The 18331-nt window shown below is 37.4% G+C and overlaps 1 protein-coding gene and 1 long non-coding RNA gene across 2 annotated transcripts in view; both read right to left on the minus strand.

Moving 5' to 3' along the window:
* Positions 1-18331, minus strand: part of LOC134794983 (uncharacterized) — a 312799-nt gene that overhangs the window by 75941 nt on the left and 218527 nt on the right. The gene's annotated exons all lie outside the window — the stretch shown is intronic.
* Positions 6782-18331, minus strand: part of LOC134794914 (uncharacterized) — a 443559-nt gene continuing 432009 nt past the window's right edge. The window contains exons 3-7 of the mRNA XM_063766767.1: positions 17749-17869; positions 15826-16032; positions 15287-15523; positions 13449-13735; positions 6782-7702 (exon numbers count right to left, since the gene is read on the minus strand). Of these exons, the coding sequence (XP_063622837.1) occupies positions 7299-7702; positions 13449-13735; positions 15287-15523; positions 15826-16032; positions 17749-17869 (1256 nt within the window). The 3' untranslated portion in view covers positions 6782-7298. The remainder of the gene's footprint in view (positions 7703-13448; positions 13736-15286; positions 15524-15825; positions 16033-17748; positions 17870-18331) is intronic.

The following is an 18331-nucleotide window of genomic DNA, read 5'->3' on the forward strand; positions in this document are numbered from 1 at the left end:
GTTATAATTATAAAGTTTATAAACTCTTTCTATGAAGGGTCATAGAACGTGTCAGTAGTACGTGGTATACAATTTTCAACTATACAATTTTCTTCTAACAACTATTAAAAAATGTGTTGATCCACCCTCGAAATAGACACTGTTTAACAAAACCAATTTTTGACAGCAAGAGGTCACGAATTATGTTGTTCCTTTCTAACGCATAGCGCGTTCTGTTTTTCTCTCTCTCTATACTGTGCCTCAGTTATTGCTGTAAAAGCACACTGTGGAACTACGCCGTACTTGAGGTTGGATATGAGAATTTCCTATTTTTTTGATGATAACTTTTTATGGTGTTGACAAAAAAAACGTAAAAAAATTCTCATGTCCAATGTCCAACCAAAAGTATGTATGTCGCACAGTGTAGAACCCTGCTTATGGCGTGAAATGACAAAACCAAGTTTCAGTTTCCGATTTAGGTCACAAGGTGGCATACCTAACGCTGTATGTATAACGTTCTTATGAGCTCCTATTTAAGCATGCATTATACCGACATTCCTCTGTGATATAGGTCGATTCCAGAAAGCTGGCTCGGATTTTACGAATAAATGAGAATTTTGACAGTTCGGTACAAATTTTGCGCCAGCTGTTATGAATTGATCTATACGTTTTGCATGGATTATGTATTAATCGATTGAATATTGATGACACAACAAAATATGAATGAAATGAAATAATATGAATTTTGTGTTATATACATTTTTACCGCTAATATAAGAAAATATTTTTTTACTAAGTACTTAAACTCATAGATTGCTTTTTGATTTCACTAAACAAATATTGTATTGGTGCGCGAGTCATACAGTAATTACATATATCAATTGTTTTTATTTACAACCACTGCCTCGTCATGTATTTTTTTTAACTTTAAAATGGTGCTTTATAATTTAACTTTGTACTTTAAACCTTAAAGTTACCTTTTAACAAAAAAAAACTTATGTTGTTTAAGTCTCAGTCTCAGGATGTTTACTCTGTAATTTATTTAACCTTTTCGACGCCGTGTCAAACACAAAAGCTGTCACGCGGACGCCACGTCACCGAAGTGTCAAAACTGAAATTGAACTCTATGCATATGCCCGTAGGTCTATGTTGCTCTGTGGTTTGTGACCGATTAATCAGTCTTTGGCGTTGAACCTGCGGTGCGGATATATAGGTCATTGGCGTCCAAAAGGTTAAGAATATGAAAATGTAGCTATTTATTTGTGTAAGTGTTACAAAAAATTAGCTACGCTCTAAAACTTTTATGTAACATGAAAGTGGCTGTGCCCTAGTTACTTATAAAAATGTCAAACATAGGTACCTACTCTACCGTCTTAAAAAATGGAATAATCTAAATATCTATCAGACATATATAAATATAACATAATCCTATGTGATACTGATATTTGTACTTTTTTTTTAAGTAAGGTAAACGTGCTAGTGCTCGACATGCTAATGCATAATACTATAATATAATGCATAATAGATTACACCGTACTGTCACCTCTATTGACAATGACTTAAGTTTCAAGATGGCATGGCACTGGGACCGCGTCGAGCACCAGTTTACCTTACTAACCTTATTGTAATCACAATGTTTTAGAATAGCTAAAATACGTTTTTATAGTGAAATACATATAATACATATTAATTACTACTAAAAATAAATCAACATAATATGTATAACAAATATTACTGGGATATTCTCCCAAACAACATTATTTTTTTGGAGTCAACACAATTTTATAAATTAGTTGTGTAATCAAAGAAAATATTTCGTTGTCAACATATAAGTATATACGTATTTAGCAATCCTGTAATCAATATTACGTTTTCTACGTCACAAATGGGAACAATTTTTCACGTTTATCAAAATCTGATGTATTTTTATTCTTATGAAATCAAGTGAATAGCCTCTAATAAAGTATCGCTTTTGATCTATACTACTGTTTTTTTTACAAGATCCTACTAGTACAGATAGGTTTTAAGGTTGCTTTGAATACCTCACCTGCATAACAGGGTATTTGACTGTATTTAAAATAAATTATTTTATACCATGCCAGAGAAACGTAGACAGTAGTTATTTTTAGACACAATATCTATTTTAAAACCCATTTAAAACTATAAAGAGTAGGTAATTTGATTGTGACGTCACATGCTAGTGTTTCATATAAACTGTTTAGACGACAACGGTTTCACTCACTTGAATTTTTAGTCGCTATTGGTTTTTTAGCCTCGAGCCTTAGGAAGGACCCCAGAAGGGCCCGAAACATGTCGCCAATAGCGACTAAAAATTCAAGTGAGTGAAACCGTTGTCGTCTAAACAGTTTAAAATATGTCTCACGAAAGTTTAATTTCGATTGTTTCATATAAATTCCATAGTAGCAAAATCGTTTTGACAGTTCGAAAAAAGAAACTGATTTGACTAGTAGTCAAATACTCTATTTAAAATAAATTATTTTACACAATGCATGAAATAAAGCAACAGAAGATAAATAGAGCAACGTAGACAGCAGTTATTTTTAGACATCATTTTTATTTTAAAACCCGTATAGAACTGTAAATAAAAAACTAAAATTTGATCGTGACGTCACATGCTAGTGTTTCATTTCATATAAAAAATCGTTTTGACAGTTCGAGAAAAGAAACTCATTTGACTAGTAGTCAAAGGGAACCACTAATACACAGCCAAATAATGCTCAACACAAGAATGTACAGCCCAATAATTGGCGTCCATGATGTACGCGTATTATTGGGTCGTGAATTATTGGGTTGAGCACTGGGTTGAGCTTTCTCGGTCCGCGCAAGTTTGGTCCGGGGCGATAATACGAAGCCTCTCTTTTCACAGGGCAATAATGTACGACCCCATAATTCGCATCCACTAATCTGAGTCCCTTGGCTTTCAGTTATTGGGCTGCGCATTATTGGTACGGGTCGAGACAGCGCGACCCAATAATTTGAAGCCAAAAATAAATAAAAACACAAAACCAAAATAACTTACTTATTTTTTTTTTAAAGGGAGCCGCCTTCAACAACCAACGCACAGAAAAGAATTAAATAATTTTTATATACCCCCACCCCTATCCTTATCCAGTCCTTATCCCGTCGTAAAGCAAATTTCTGCCAAAATGTAATTTAATACCTATAATAATAAGCAAATTAATAACCATCCGGGTAATTACTTAATTTTTGAAGGCGGTGCCTTAGGCACTTGTCCCACCAAGAGCGAGTAAGCGATTAACTATCGGCGATTTTCTCGCCCAAGAAACGAACAAAAGATTAGGATCCTGTGTTAGTAAAAGAGACACATATATATTAATAGTTCATCGCTGGCTGTTCACACTGCCGGCGAGAAAACTCGCTCCACTAGTTTGTCGCCGCGATAAATAAAACTAGCTCGGCGATGCTCGCTTCGTAGTTAGAACTCAAGCTGCGAGACCAATCAGTCTGCGTGTTTGGCCCGTCGCACTCGAAGACTCGCCTATAGCCGAGCGACAAAACTATTGGAGCTAACACTCGCTTCTCGCCGCTCGCCCACTCGTTTCTAGTTTATCGTTCTACTCGCTTATCGCTCATCGTCGGCGGTGGGACAAGTGCCTTAACTTACTTTGCCTAGGGTTAAAATCAATACATCTCAATACATATTATAAAAACAAAGTCCCCCGCCTCGTCTGTCCGTATGTTCGCGATAAACTCAAACACGACTGAAAGGATTTTTACGCAGCTTTCACTTTCAATAGAGTGATTCTTGAGAAAGGTTTACTTTACGTGTATAATTTGTAGATTAATTGAACTACCCGTGCGCACCCGGGGCGTATATTATATAAGAAGAAAAAGTTAACTCTCAAAAGACCCGACAAGATACGAGTATATTAGGCATGTAAATGATAGACCTTACTCCCACTCGCACTCGCACTCGGACTCCCACTCACACTCGTACCTCCCACTCCCACTCGCACTCTCACTCCCACTCCCACTGCCACTCCCTTTCCCACTCCCTCTGCTACTCCCAATGACACTCCCACCATTTCATCTATCTAATCTAAACTCATCTAAATCGGTCTCAGCAAATCAAATCTGACGATATACCGATAGCAGCGCCACCTATCGAGTCCAAGTAGTACCACCCATGTATACTCCAGAATTTAACAAATACTTTTCTGAAAACCGCATCAAAATCAGTTCAGCCAAACGCGAGATAATCGCGAACAAACATTCAGACATACATACAAACATACTGGTCAAACTGAGAACCTCCTTTGTTTTTAAAGGCGATTAGAAAAAAGTTAATCGATCCACCTAGTGGAACCCTGCACATGGAACATAGGCACACGACGACGAGTCGGTTAACCAAAACAGTAGGCGCCTATGTTACAACAAACCTGAGTTCTATTAGGTACAGCCAGGGTTCAGCATCAGCTCTATCTATCTTGGGTACTGCTCTCCCAAGCGCTATTTCGTAAAATAGACTCGCTGTTTTGAAGAGCGGAGTGAAGATTTATGTTTCTCGAAACCGAGAAAAAGTATCTACTCATGTGGTAGGTATTTTTTCTTAGTTTCGTCATAGATGCTTTCGGTTTCGTTCACTGTAGAAAAATACACGTGAGGTCCACAGTCTCCTTAGACTTTCAGATCGAACACGGAGCGCCTGGCCAGCATGTCTCCGGCGGCGCGGCGCCTCGCCACCAAGCACCTGCTGTCGCCGCGCCTCAACTCTCAAGCTCACCCCCAAGGGCGTCGGCGTGCACCACCGCACGCCCAAGCCCACCCCCTCCCCCCTCCCGCGCCGCACCCCCGCACCCCGCTGGTCCAACCGGCTGCCGGTCAAGCCCAAACCGACAACCTGACGGATTTCAAAGATCGAGATTTAGCGCAGGATTTTTTCAAGCAGCAAAGGAATTCTCGGACACCAGGGGGCCGATTTTTGAATTTCGAACACTCGATTTCGTATATTTCGTCCAATAATATCTCCACTACTAGGCATTTAAATTCTACTAATAGAATTGAAATCGAGTGGTCAATACCACTAGATTCTAAATTTCGATCGATCGTATTTCAAAAATTAGCATTTCGCCGTTTTCCACCGATTTTCGAGTGACGAAATCGAGCGATCGAAATTCAAAAATCGCCCCCCAGTATGGATATGTAACAGTGTGTTTTTTAATCGAGTGGTGTTACAAAAGTGACGTTTATTTTATCAAGTGGATAACGCCATCAAGCCTGCGGTTGATTGTACCGAGTTAGCTCGAGTTACAATAGTACGGGACGCGCTACGGGTTACGCTCGTAGCGCGTAGCCACGTTTTCGCCGTATGGAGCTCGTAGTCGCTACGAACAGTGTACCCGACTGTCGGGTTCTTGGCCCTATTATATGTGTTAGATTTATTAATCAGTGTGATATACTGCTAACGGATGGGACCGGTACACGATTGAGTAAAAGATTTGTACGTTATGTATAAAAGATTCTGGCTTATAATTATTTATATGATAAATATTTTATAATAAATATTAAATAACTTTAATCTAATACTGAAATAAAGTGTCTAAATCACAAAGTTTTAAAGTCAGTCCGAGCAAGTACTCCCATAAGAACTATATACAGTGCCTAGTGCGTACCCTAGACATGTATTTTCACCACACCAGCTCGGAAAGGCTTACTTTGCACTTCAAAAACTGATAGCAAAGTTGCATTTTATTCACATGTGAGGCAAAGTAATCAAATGCAAATTTTGAGTTGTTTTCTTATGTTTGCTGGTAGATTTGACTTTTAAATGATAATTTTGGATGATAAATATTTAATAACATTCATTTGGATTTGATTTGGTTTGATTTTGTTTGATATTTTACATTTAATATTTGCTTCGGGTTGGTGTGGTGAAAAATTTTGTGTTTCACTCGGGAGCAAATTTTGTTTAACCCTCGTGCTTTGAAACCCTCGCAACGCTCAAGATTCCATTTTTCGAACCACTCGCTACGCTCGTGGTTCAATTTTGGAATCTTTCGCTTGCTCGGGTATCAATATTAGCACGAGCGGTTAAACAACAACTTTGCCCCCTTGTAAAACAAATAACTATTTCACCACACCAGCTCGGAAAGGCTTACTTTGCACTTCAAAAACTGATAGCAAAGTTGCATTTTATTCACATGTGAGGCAAAGTAATCAAATGCAAATTTTGGTTAATTTCTTATGTTTGCTGGTAGAATTGACTTTTAAATAATGACTTTGGATGATAAATATTTAATAACATTCATTTGGATTTGATTTTGTTTGATATTTTACACTTAATATTTGCTTCGGGTTGGTGACGTTGGTGTTTGGTGTGGTGAAAAATTTGAGTTTCACTCGGGGGCAAATTTTGTTTAACCGCTCGTGCTAATATTGATACCCGAGCAAGCGAAAGATCCCAAAATTGAACCACGAGCGTAGCGAGTGGTTCGAAAAATCTTGAGCGTTGCGAGGGTTTCAAACCACGAGGGTTAAACAAAATTTGCCCCCGAGTGAAACACAAAATACAAACACCAACCCGAAGCAAATATTAAACAACTTTGCCCCCTTGTAAAACAAATAACTCTTGTCACTTTAGATTTTAAAAAATCGTTAGGTTTATAACAAACAGACAAATGTAATAAAGAGCCGTTTTAATACTTACTTGAGAAGTTAGTGAGTATTAGAATAACTAAACTATATCATTGAAAAGAATACTGACCGGTAAGTAAATAACTCGGCAACAAGAAAATTATGAAGAAATGAAAAAAATATTACATTGATGGTCCCAACATTTTAATACAACTTCGATAAAATCTAAAGTTACTTGATATTGTGCTTATAATAAAATAAATTGCTAATATTTCTATTCAATATTATAACATTGTCAACCCATCATCATACTGATAATGGTTATTCCTAATTAGTAATTACAAAATAAATACAAATGATAAATTTCAATAACCGACTTTAGTCCATCATTCGGGGTTCTAAGATTAATTATTATACATGATACATGTAAACATTAAAATCTGTCAACCATTAAGTTTCATTTTAAAACAAATATAAACAAAATAAATTATTATTTTTAAGTCGGTTAAAGTAAAATAAATGTCATTATAAATTGCTCTTATATGTTACAACAGTCAAAATACTATTTAATTATTTTATATTGGCAATAACATGCTTCGTAGAGTCACCCTGCACCACTTAAACTAGAATTGAGGTAAAGATTGTTCAAGCGTAAGCCAAGACTCACTAATTTATGGTATTATCATCGACTTTAAAAACCACGTTCACCAAAACGCGCCTAAAATGATTCTACACCACGTTTCCGGAGGTTTCGGTTTGTTGTACTCCGAATTAGGCTTCGGCTTCGTATCATCCATAGGATCCTCCTTAAACATGTTAACGAAAGAATTCCTTATTCCGAACTTGAAGAACGCCAGATACGGGCAGTACTTCAACAGCCAGAGGCTATATAGATAGTTTAGTTTGAAGTAGATGCGGCCCAAATAAGTGGTGTGGAAGAATATGATGAGAGAGGCGAAGTTCAAATTGTATTTGGACCAGAAAGGGAGGGAGCTGTATTCGGGAGCCTGGTCGATGGTCTCGTAGTCGCGCAGGCGCAGCAGGCGCGGCGCGCGCGCCGGCAGACCCTCCACGGCCGGCGCCGAGATCAGCTCACAAGAGTCCACACCTGCGACAATCAACTACTAATGAACAAATCATTTTGAAATTGCTACAGTTTGCCTAGTATTTCACTATGGGTTAGATATCTCCGTACATACAAAGTATCAGATTGCAAGTAAATTCTAAAGAAAATTCATGGTGATACCTAGGTCGATTTATTTTACTTTAATTACAAATACTGTTAGGTACTTAATAAAAATGTGTTTTTTTTTTCTCTAAAGTAATAGGAAATCAGCATTTCGTCAAAGCAAAACTCACTAATTACCCCCACGAGGTCATAGCCATAGGGAACCATATTAGCACTCAAATAAGGTTGATGTTTGTTTAATTATTTTTTTAGTAATCAGTGAGTTTTGCTTCTCACCTGACGATATGATATGAACGAAACTGTTCTTTTCATCATAATTTATCTTTCGTTATTTTAAATATGTATACCCAATTACCCATGTACTCGTACATACCTACCTGACGTACCCGCTAAGCTAAAGCTAAATTGGTTGATACAAGTGTTTACAATTATATTACAAGCCGGGCCAAATGAAATGTTATGTCAATGTTTAAAGGTTGAATAGTGAAAGCAAATTTCACTATAGATAAAATATCACAGTACTCCCTCGTACTTAACAAGATATTTATATAAGTAATTCTGCGTATTATTTATTTTGTATAAATTGTAGCTTTCCAAGGGTTACATATCAGAATACCGAAAACTGATTTACCTAATGTTGAATCACCTATGCTTGATTCACCTATTTTTAAATTACCTATCGATCATTTTACCTAAACATTGACTGACCTAAGTTTATAATACCTAAGCTCAAATAACCTAATGGACGAAACACCTAATGCACGATATACCTAATGCACGTTTTACCTACTGCACGTTTCACCTAAAGCTATTATACCTAATGCACGAATCACCTATAGCTGATATACCTAATGGACGATACACCTAAAGCTGATATACCTAATGAACGATGTACCTAAACTTGATTTACCTAATGGACGAAATACCTAAAACTGTTAAACCTATCGCACGAAATACCTAAAGTTGATATACTTCCTGAACGAATTACCTAATTTCGATATGCCTAATGCACGGAATACCTAAAGTCTATATACCTAGTACAAAATTCATATCATTTTGCCGAATGATCAAGTGGCAACTCCACCCAATAAATCGTATGATTTCCCAACCTTACAGTAGAAACTGTTTGTTTGGATAACAATTTAAAAATACACTTTTTGAAACGCTACTTTTTAGGTAGTAGAATGATTTCGTTAGTCTAATACAAAATTAGTTATGTTATCTTATCTTATCAAAAACTAAAGTTAACATCATGACGATTAATAAAAGTCGGTTTTGGCACTGTTTGGTCGTAGTTAACCTAACACGCTCCTCCTCGCTTTGCTCGTCATCGCACCTATCTCGACTTCTTGTATGTCCTAATAATATTCTACTAAACAATAATTATATTTTTGATTTCAGGTACATATTTCGTTCATTAAGTGCATCGACTTCAGGTATTTCGTGCATTAGGTGTATCAAATTTAGGTATTTCGTTCATTAGGTATGTTAACTTTAGGTAATGCGATCATTAGGTATACCGACTTTAGGTAATTCGTGCAGTAGGTATGTTAACTTTAGGCAATTCGATCATTAGGTATACCGAGTTTAGGTATTTCGTGCATTAGGTATACCAACATTAGGTGTTTCGTGTATGAGGTATATTAGCTTTAGGTATTTCGAGTATTAGGTGTTTCAACTTTAGGTAAATCGAGCATAGGTATTCTGAGCTTAGGTAAACCAATTGTAGGTGAAACGTGCAATAGGTAATTCATTCATTAGGTGTTATGAGCTTAGGTTAACTGATCAATAGGTATTTAAAAAAATAGGTGAAACGAGCATAGGTGATTCAACATTAGGTAAATAGATTTTCGGTATTCTGATATGTAACCTTTCCAAGTACTGTACCTTTTATGCCCTGAGTACAAACATAGGTCATATTAATGATTTTAAAACTAACATGACAATGCCATATTGTATGACATTTTTGGTCCCTTGACATTTTTGGTATACTTGTGTAGGTATCAGGGATGTAACGAATGTGGTTTTATCGGAACCGAAAACGGAAACAGATGTTTTCAGTTTCGTTTATCGGAAGCGGAAACGGAAGCGGAACCAGAATCGGCACCGAAAACGGAGCCGGAACCAGAATCGAACCTGAGTGATAGATAGGTGGACGAGATGTTATAGTCCGTGGCAGTGGCGTAGCTAGAGGGGGGCGGCGGGGGCGGTCGTTGGCTCCTGGTATGTAGCAATAATATTTTGGCGCCTCGTAGGTTTTTTTAATTCAGGACCATTGTAAAGGTTTTTTTTTTAAATTATGTGATTATTTCTGTAATTGACAAAAAAAAGTTAAAATTATTTTTGGGTGACAGTTTTACAAATTATAGCATTTATATTTTATGTACAAAAAATCGAAAAACAATTTTATTTTGGCGAAATTGACGTAAACTCTTTTAGTATTTTTCCTTATTTTGGCCTCAGAAATGCATGGTTAAAATGTCTCGGGGTTCCTGGTACAATAATATGTTGGCGCCTCGTAGGTTTTTTTATTCAGAAAAGTTTTTTTTATTATGTGATTATTTCTGTAATTGAGAAGCTATGTCACTGTTTCTAATTCGGTGACTCTGGACTATTTGAAATTCATTGTGAAATGGGATTTTACAGAATCTCTTTCAAATCGCGCACTTGGCAAAAAAAGTTTTTAATTTTTTTTTAACGTAGATTATATGTATATCTTTCACGGGACAATGATGACTCGGACCTTTGCGAGGCGTGCGCGGAGCCCAAGCCAACATGTAGATGCCCTTATGACACTTATGAAATGTGGGTTACACCGAGCGGATGCTGTCCTTGCCCGTGTCATAGAACGCGCGCAGAGGCAACACCCGCGGGTGTGGATTATTGAGAGTTCATGGAATCTAAAATGAAAGCGATGGAGTAAATTGTGAGCTATGGAATATTAAACGTAATTTTATAATTGTAAAATATTAAACATATTTTACAATTTTGATTGAATTTTGGGGTGACACCCACAATTTCCGCCCCGGGTGCCACCCATGCTAGCTACGTCACTGGTCCGTGGTGTTAACGACAAAAAAGTGCGATTTACGGGAAATGATGATGATGGAATTTCCTTTTGCACGTTACTCCTTTTGACTCACAGATTAATTTAGGAAGGGGAGCCAACCGAATTTCTGATGCAAAATTGACTTACCTAATGGGGGGGTGCCCCCCGAAATTTGTAAAAAATAAAGTTTTGCTATGTGGCATCATTTTCGTGTAGCTCGAAGATGCCAAATTCATTTCTAATATTTAATTTATACGGTTTCATATAATAAAGTCAAAATTTTGCATTAAAAATTCAATTGGCTCCCCTTTCTAAGTCAATCTGCGAGTCAAAAGGAGCAACTCTGCAAAAGGAAATTCCATCATCATCATTTGCCGTTCTGCAAACGATGATGATGGAATTTCACGTTAAAACGAACAAGACTGGTTACATATCAGAATCAGAATACCGAAAATCGATTTACCTAATGTTGAATCACCTATGCTCGTTTCACCTATTTTTAAATTACCTATCGATAATTTTACCTAAACATTGACTGACCTAAGTTTATAATACCTAAGCTCAAATAACCTAATGGACGAAACACCTATAGCTGATATACCTAATGGACGATACACCTAAAGCTGATATACCTAATGAACGATGTACCTAAACTTGATTTACCTAATGGACGAAATACCTAAAACTGTTAAACCTATCGCACGAATACCTAAAGTTGATATACCTCCTGAACGAATTGCCTAATGTCGATATGCCTAATGAACGGAATACCTAAAGTCTATATACCTAGCACAAGTTTCATATCATTTTGCCGAATGCTCAAGTGGCAACTTAACCCAATAAATCGTATGATTTCCCAACCTTACAGTAGAAACTATTTGTTTGGATAACAACTTAAAAATACACTTCTTGAAACGCTACTTTTTAGGTAGTAGAATGATTTCGTAAGTCTAATACAAAATTAGGTATCTACATCATGACGATGAAATAAAAGTAGGTTTTGGCACTGTTTGGTCGCAGTTGACCTAACACGCTCCTCCTCGCTTTGCTCGTCGTCGCACCTATCTCGACTCTGTCAAATGACTAGACCTTATATTATAATAATAAAAAATAGTAAGCCAATTGAATGATTTGGCTAAAAAATTTATACCAAATGTTGTATCATCATCATCATGTCAGCCATAAGACGTCCACTGCTGAACATAGGCCTCCCCCCATATAGTAAATGTTGTATGTCCTAATAATATTCTACTAAACAATAATTATATTTTTGATTTTAGGTATTTCGTTCATTAGGTATGTTAACTTTAGGTAATTCGATCATTAGGTATACCGACTTTAGGTAATTCGTGCAGTAGGTATGTTAACTTTAGGTAATTCGATCATTAGGTATACCGAGTTTAGGTATTTCGTGCATTAGGTATATCAACATTAGGTGTTTCGTGTATTAGGTATATTAGATGTAGGTATTTCGAGTATTAGGTGTTTCAACTTTAGGTAAATCGACCATAGGTATTCTGAGCTTAGGTAAACCAATTGTAGGTGAAACGTGCAATAGGTAATTCGTTCATTAGATGTTATGTGAGATTGATCATTAGGTATTTAAAAAAATAGGTGAAACGAGCATAGGTGATTCAATATTAGGTAAATCGATTTTCGGTATTCTGATATGTAACCACAAGACTACATACCGAGGCTAAAAAGATGGCACATCCTAGGGCTAGACCAGAGACAATAAGCCCCCACGTAAACTGGTGACGGTGCTCAGTGGAACACCACCCTAAATAACAACCATCTGATTATGGCTAGAACAGCTGATTGCAGATTTAAGTTGAGAAAAAGAAATCATTTGCCGTATAATTAAGTGAACACCACTAACTATAAGGCTAGGTCTATTAAAAACAAAATTCCAAATCGAACTTTGAAACTGATGTTGATTTCATTGTTCGTTTTTTTACTCACTAACATTCACCACACACAGTCTACTGAATGTCTGTACTGTCCATAGGTACACATTACACAACACAACACATACGAATAGGTAGTTTTAATTTCAATAGGTAACACGAATAATAGTGCAGCACGTGGCAAGCGGGGCGATGAGCGAATGACTGGCGGCTCGATTCGGAAAATGAATTAGATTTCTACTAGACTTCAATAAGTTACGATACTGATAATTTAAAGATATTTGTAAGATAGATATGTCAATTTTGACGTTTCCGCGATTCTGGAGGTCCTCTTGAACGATTTCGACAAGTTATGACTTAGATATCCAAGTCACATCTAGTCGATATCTAATGTAAATCTAGTTGATCTCTAAATCGTCTCAAGATCTTGTGATTATCTCGAAATCCGAATAGGCCTGTGGTATAAACCTGTTTGTTTTTGATGTACGCCGCTCATGTCCCGCTGCCGCGCTAATATAAGCATTGACATCCGATATACTTACATTTCAAAAGTAACGGAACCGGAACAGAAACGGATGTGTAATACCAAACGAAAATTCCGTCTTATCGGAAACGGAGCTCCGTAACATCCCTGTGGTAGGTATCCAGCTCCGCGTTTTTGATGTCTGTAAGTTACATCCTAAAGATTGTCACAAAATATTATTCTTACCTGAATCTATCGGTTTTCCCTTGAGTTTCTCTCTAATTCTCCTCTGAAGCTCTATTCTGTCGGCCTCAGTATAGATGTACCCCGGCACGTCCGCCAGTTGCCTCACTGTGTATAAAGCCGACTCGACGTTGATAGTAGGGTTGATGCACAACATGGCCTCGAGCATCACTCGAGCCATGTGCTCGAAGTACTCGGGCACGTTCTCCAGGCAAGGAGTGTAAACCCTGTCGAGGATCGCCTGACAGACTTGCCGGGTCTCTTCTACGTTTCTGCGGCAGAGGTTGTATCTGCAAAGAAGTTTGAGAGTTGTTACACTAAAGTTGCAGATAAAATCGAATTTCACTAGATGGCATTGGCTACACAATGGTATCTAACTATCGCGAAACGGGGTTAACCCTTATCTTGGCAAGGCTCAAAATATCTTAAATGTAAACATTTTTTTACTTTTTCGTCACCTATTGAGCATACTAGACTATTAAAAAATAAGGGAAAAAATCCAGGATTTTCCAGTTTCGGAAAATCATATGTATCATATTTGATACAATGCCAATCTCTCGACAAAATAGTTACCTAGTTTCTAGAAGAAAAATGTGGATTTTAATAAAAATAAAACATGTAATGCAACAGAAATTATCATTTATTGCTAATTAAACGCAATCTAAAGCATCAGATGACTATTACACCTGTAAAAATTAAATATATCTACGAATACCTGATCACATGGGCGGAAAATTTGATCCCGTAAAGTTTAAAAAAGTCGTCAGCAATAAGTTGAGTAAAATATGAAAAGTAAACAAATAACTTAAAAGTTAAAAAAAATATTTTTTTTTACTTTGGGGGCATTTTTTGCCATACACATATTCTTCCGTGCTACGGGCTACGGCGTAACAATAATGCTACAGCGTACGAATATACAGTAGAATAACATTTAGTACTTAAAAAAATCAAAGATGAATAACTGCATAATAAGACAACTAATATTACATACTTGAAACATGTTTTGTAACCCCACAAATAGAAAAAACCTAAAAAAACATGTAAAACTATTTTGACGACAACTTGGCAATGTATTAAATGTAATACAATTCCTTCAATATGTATATTTCTGAGTTCTTGGCAATGTATCAAATATAATACATAACAGTTTCATGTAAGGTTCTATGTATTAAATGTTTTTAAATTCATATGCATTGTAAATATGTATGCACTAACAGATAGTAAATGCATCAAAATGTAGATTATGGAAAAATATATAGGTACTAATCTAAGAAATAAATGCAAAACTTCCAGTGCGAATCGAACTCTGTTGTTTCCGTGGCGCCATATTGATTATTACTAATTAATTTACACTTATGTCCATTATTTTTTTCTATAATAAAGGAGGGTAGCTGGACATAATAATGGCAGAATTATTTTGTTAGGTAATAAAGTGGACCTGCTAGATTTTTTAAAGTTCCATGTATCACGGGTGTTACAATGCCAAGATAAGGGTTAATTACATTCTTCACAAAATCTGTTTTTAACATACAGAAATACATGGAAGGAATATGACGTAGATTCAGTGCTTGGAGCCGCTTCACCAGCTTAGGTACTTAGATATTTCGTGTTTAGATCTTGTTATCAAAGTCCCAAAAGCAAGTCGTTTGTCAACCAAGGTAAGAAGCGACAATTTCGGAAGACGTCCTTTAAGTAGGTAGTTAATTAGGTATTATTTAGGTACAAATAGGGCTATAACCACAATTCGTTCGTGTACGGCGAAATAAGAGGCAAATAGAAGATTTAGCGGTAGCCGTAGCCTTGGATACAAATGTTCATTTGATTGATAATATTGTGCTCACCTATCCTGCAGCCCGATCATATGTCCAATGACAGCCCACGTGTGACAATAGGCGTCCCAGTCGAACTCCCGAGTCTGCCGCACTCCGAACTTGTCCGGCTTGAGAATGGAGAATCCAATGAAGCCGAACTGGGTGAGCGCGATGTCGCGCTGTGAGACAACGCCCAGACCCTGCAGCTTGGCGGCGAGCCCGGCCTTCAGGTGGCGGCTGCGGACCGTGTACAGCGACTTCCAAGCCCTGAAAACAAGCACCAGGTAAAACCAGGACCACCGTTCTCCAAATCTACTACCTACCCACGTACCCGCAGCCGACGTTCGCGACTTAATGATAAAAACTGTCCAAAACATCCTACGTATTAACACCCGATTTTTCCTTTGTCGTGACGTAGATGTCTATACGCTGGAACGTGAAAAGATTATGTCATAAAACTCTCGAGGACACCTAATGGGTGCATTACAAAGTGGGGTGGGTAGATGTGGATCTATGGGGAGTGAACTACTTCATTCTCAGGTCAAATGGAAGATGACAGCAGTACTAACGTCGTACCCGGTTTGAGTTCACAATCAAACCAGGAGCTGGTGTGTAGAAGAGTGGAGAGGTATCGCTTGTAGCTGGTGTACTGCGAGGAGGAGCGGCGCGAGCTGATGAGTATCTTGAGGATGGAGGGCACCGCCAGCACGGCAAGCAGCCCCAACACCATCGAGGCCGCCAGCGAGAAGGAGTTGTCCCAGTAGAAGCGGCGGCCTCTGCAAACAAGAGGTACACATCTTTTTTAACCGACTTCAAAATTGCGAAGGGTTTCAAATTTCAATTTGCATGTTCCCTGATTTATATTCTTTTGATAAGTTATAAAGGGTACCATGAGTCACAGTCAGTTATGGTCAGAAAAGGTGACTTTTCAATGACGATAGAAATTTTGACATTATAAACTGGTAAGTCAAGTCGGTTCTTATTACAAGCTTTTATTTAACTTGCAATGTACCTATGTAAATTTGTAACTATGTTTGTACGGGTCAAATCTTGCAAGCTAAATTTGACCCACTTGCCGCCTTTCAATGAAGCTGAAAATTTGCATACATATGTACGAGTAAGTCGGATGACAATGCAATATTATGGTACCATTGAGCTGATCTGATGATGGAGACAGGAGGTAGCCATAGGAACTCGGTGATAAAATAAGATTAAGGGTCGCAGTTCTAACCTAACCCACTTTTCTGGTAACAGTTCGTTTTCTTGGGGGTCGCAGTTCTAACCTAACCTAACCCACCCTTGGAGGTTGCAGCTTTCTTACAAATACATAAGTCAAAATGACAGAAAAAGACAAATGATTATTAGCTAATTGAGGATTAATTGTAGCGCGTTTATGAATAAGGGAGTACGAATTTACTTACATTGCATGTTCACGGTAAACAAACATGACGGCGAGACTCCGCTCGACTACGTATTGTGACAGCATTAATGTTTAAATATGTGACGTTCCACGGAAAGAGGTACATTATGGCGGCCGGCGCTTACGTCGCATAGCGCCGCAATAATATTGGAGTGGCGTTAATAATAGCGTAAGCGCCAACCGCCATAAGGTACCTTTACCCGTGGGACGTCACATATATCGCGACAATTGCTAATCCATTTGAGTAAATGAGTATTATTAAAGTTTTGATATCACATTCAAACGTGACTGACCTTACTAAACTCGACTAGGTTTTGTCGTGAAGAATATTTGAAAATATGTATGCAAAAAGCTAATCCATTTCAGTGACTACTTTTTACCGAAACGGTACCTATAGATATTGTTAAGTAATATGCTTAAACAAAAGCTCACCTATTAGAATCTGAGTCGTGACTGAAATAGTATAGCTTTTGTAAATTCGCTACCGCGTGGCAAAAAAATAAGTGCAGCAATAAAATTACCCTCCCATGGAAAATGGACCGGCCAAAATGTATGAAACGGCCAATTTTTTTTTTTCGCGATTTCGGGGTTCGTCCCATAGTAAGTTGCTCAGTATAATCCCAAAACCTCCCTGGCAACGGGAATACCTACTTAAATACATAGAAAATGCTATCTTTACGATGCTTCAGGTAATTTCGATTTTTAGATTCAATGGTCTGAGGAGAGGAGAGTTAATATGCGGACGGAGTGTGTTATTGTTATTGACGAGCTGCTGATAAGCTGATACAACTTTTGTTTTCTGACCTTAATGAATTCTTAATAGGCTTTGTGACTGGCTGGTTGACTTACGTATTTAAGCTACTATGTTAATCTTTTTTACGTAGCGCCTTTGTTAGGTATGCCATTGTTTTGGTACCTTTAGGTTATGGGCCCAGATGAGATGACCCAGAGGAGCTCAGATCTTCGAAGAAGCATTAAAATTCAAAACAGGATATGCCTGCTATTTTAACAATAATGCCATCTCATCAAATCCAGGTTTATATTTGATGATGATGATTAAAGTTATACTCACTGGTTGTATTTCTTCTCGTCGAACCATTTTGGCAGCTCGATGTCTAGCTCCTCTAGTTTGACCGAGTCGGATGGAGTCTCGGCGGCCTCCTTGGAGAGGATCCCGTCAATAACCTCTTGAGCTGAAACAAGTATGTTTTTGTCATAATTAATTAGTCTGGAAGTCGGGTAGGTTATCTAGGAAGCGGGTTAAAAGTACGACCGTTGAACTAATAATTTTATTTTACTTACCTACTGTTAACAATGAAAGTTCGATAATAGATTGGCCGGATGATTTCCATTTTCGATAATAATTATTTAACTCAATAAACCACGATCCTTATATCTGCCTGACCTACCTCAATTATTAATTTATCCAACCTCAAGACATACTACAACGTATATTCTCCGTTAAGTATATAAAATACACATGTATTTTACTATCCTCGTAGTCGAAATAAAAAGTAGTGTTTAACTCGAGTGAACAGCACACTCCGTCCGCATATTAACTCTCCTCTCCTCAGACCATTGAATCTAAAAATCGAAATTACCTGAAGCATCGTAAAGATAGCATTTTCTATGTATTTAAGTAGGTATTTACGTTG

Source organism: Cydia splendana, chromosome 11, assembly GCF_910591565.1.
Source record: "Cydia splendana chromosome 11, ilCydSple1.2, whole genome shotgun sequence".
In the NCBI taxonomy this organism is placed as follows: Eukaryota; Metazoa; Arthropoda; class Insecta; order Lepidoptera; family Tortricidae; genus Cydia; species Cydia splendana.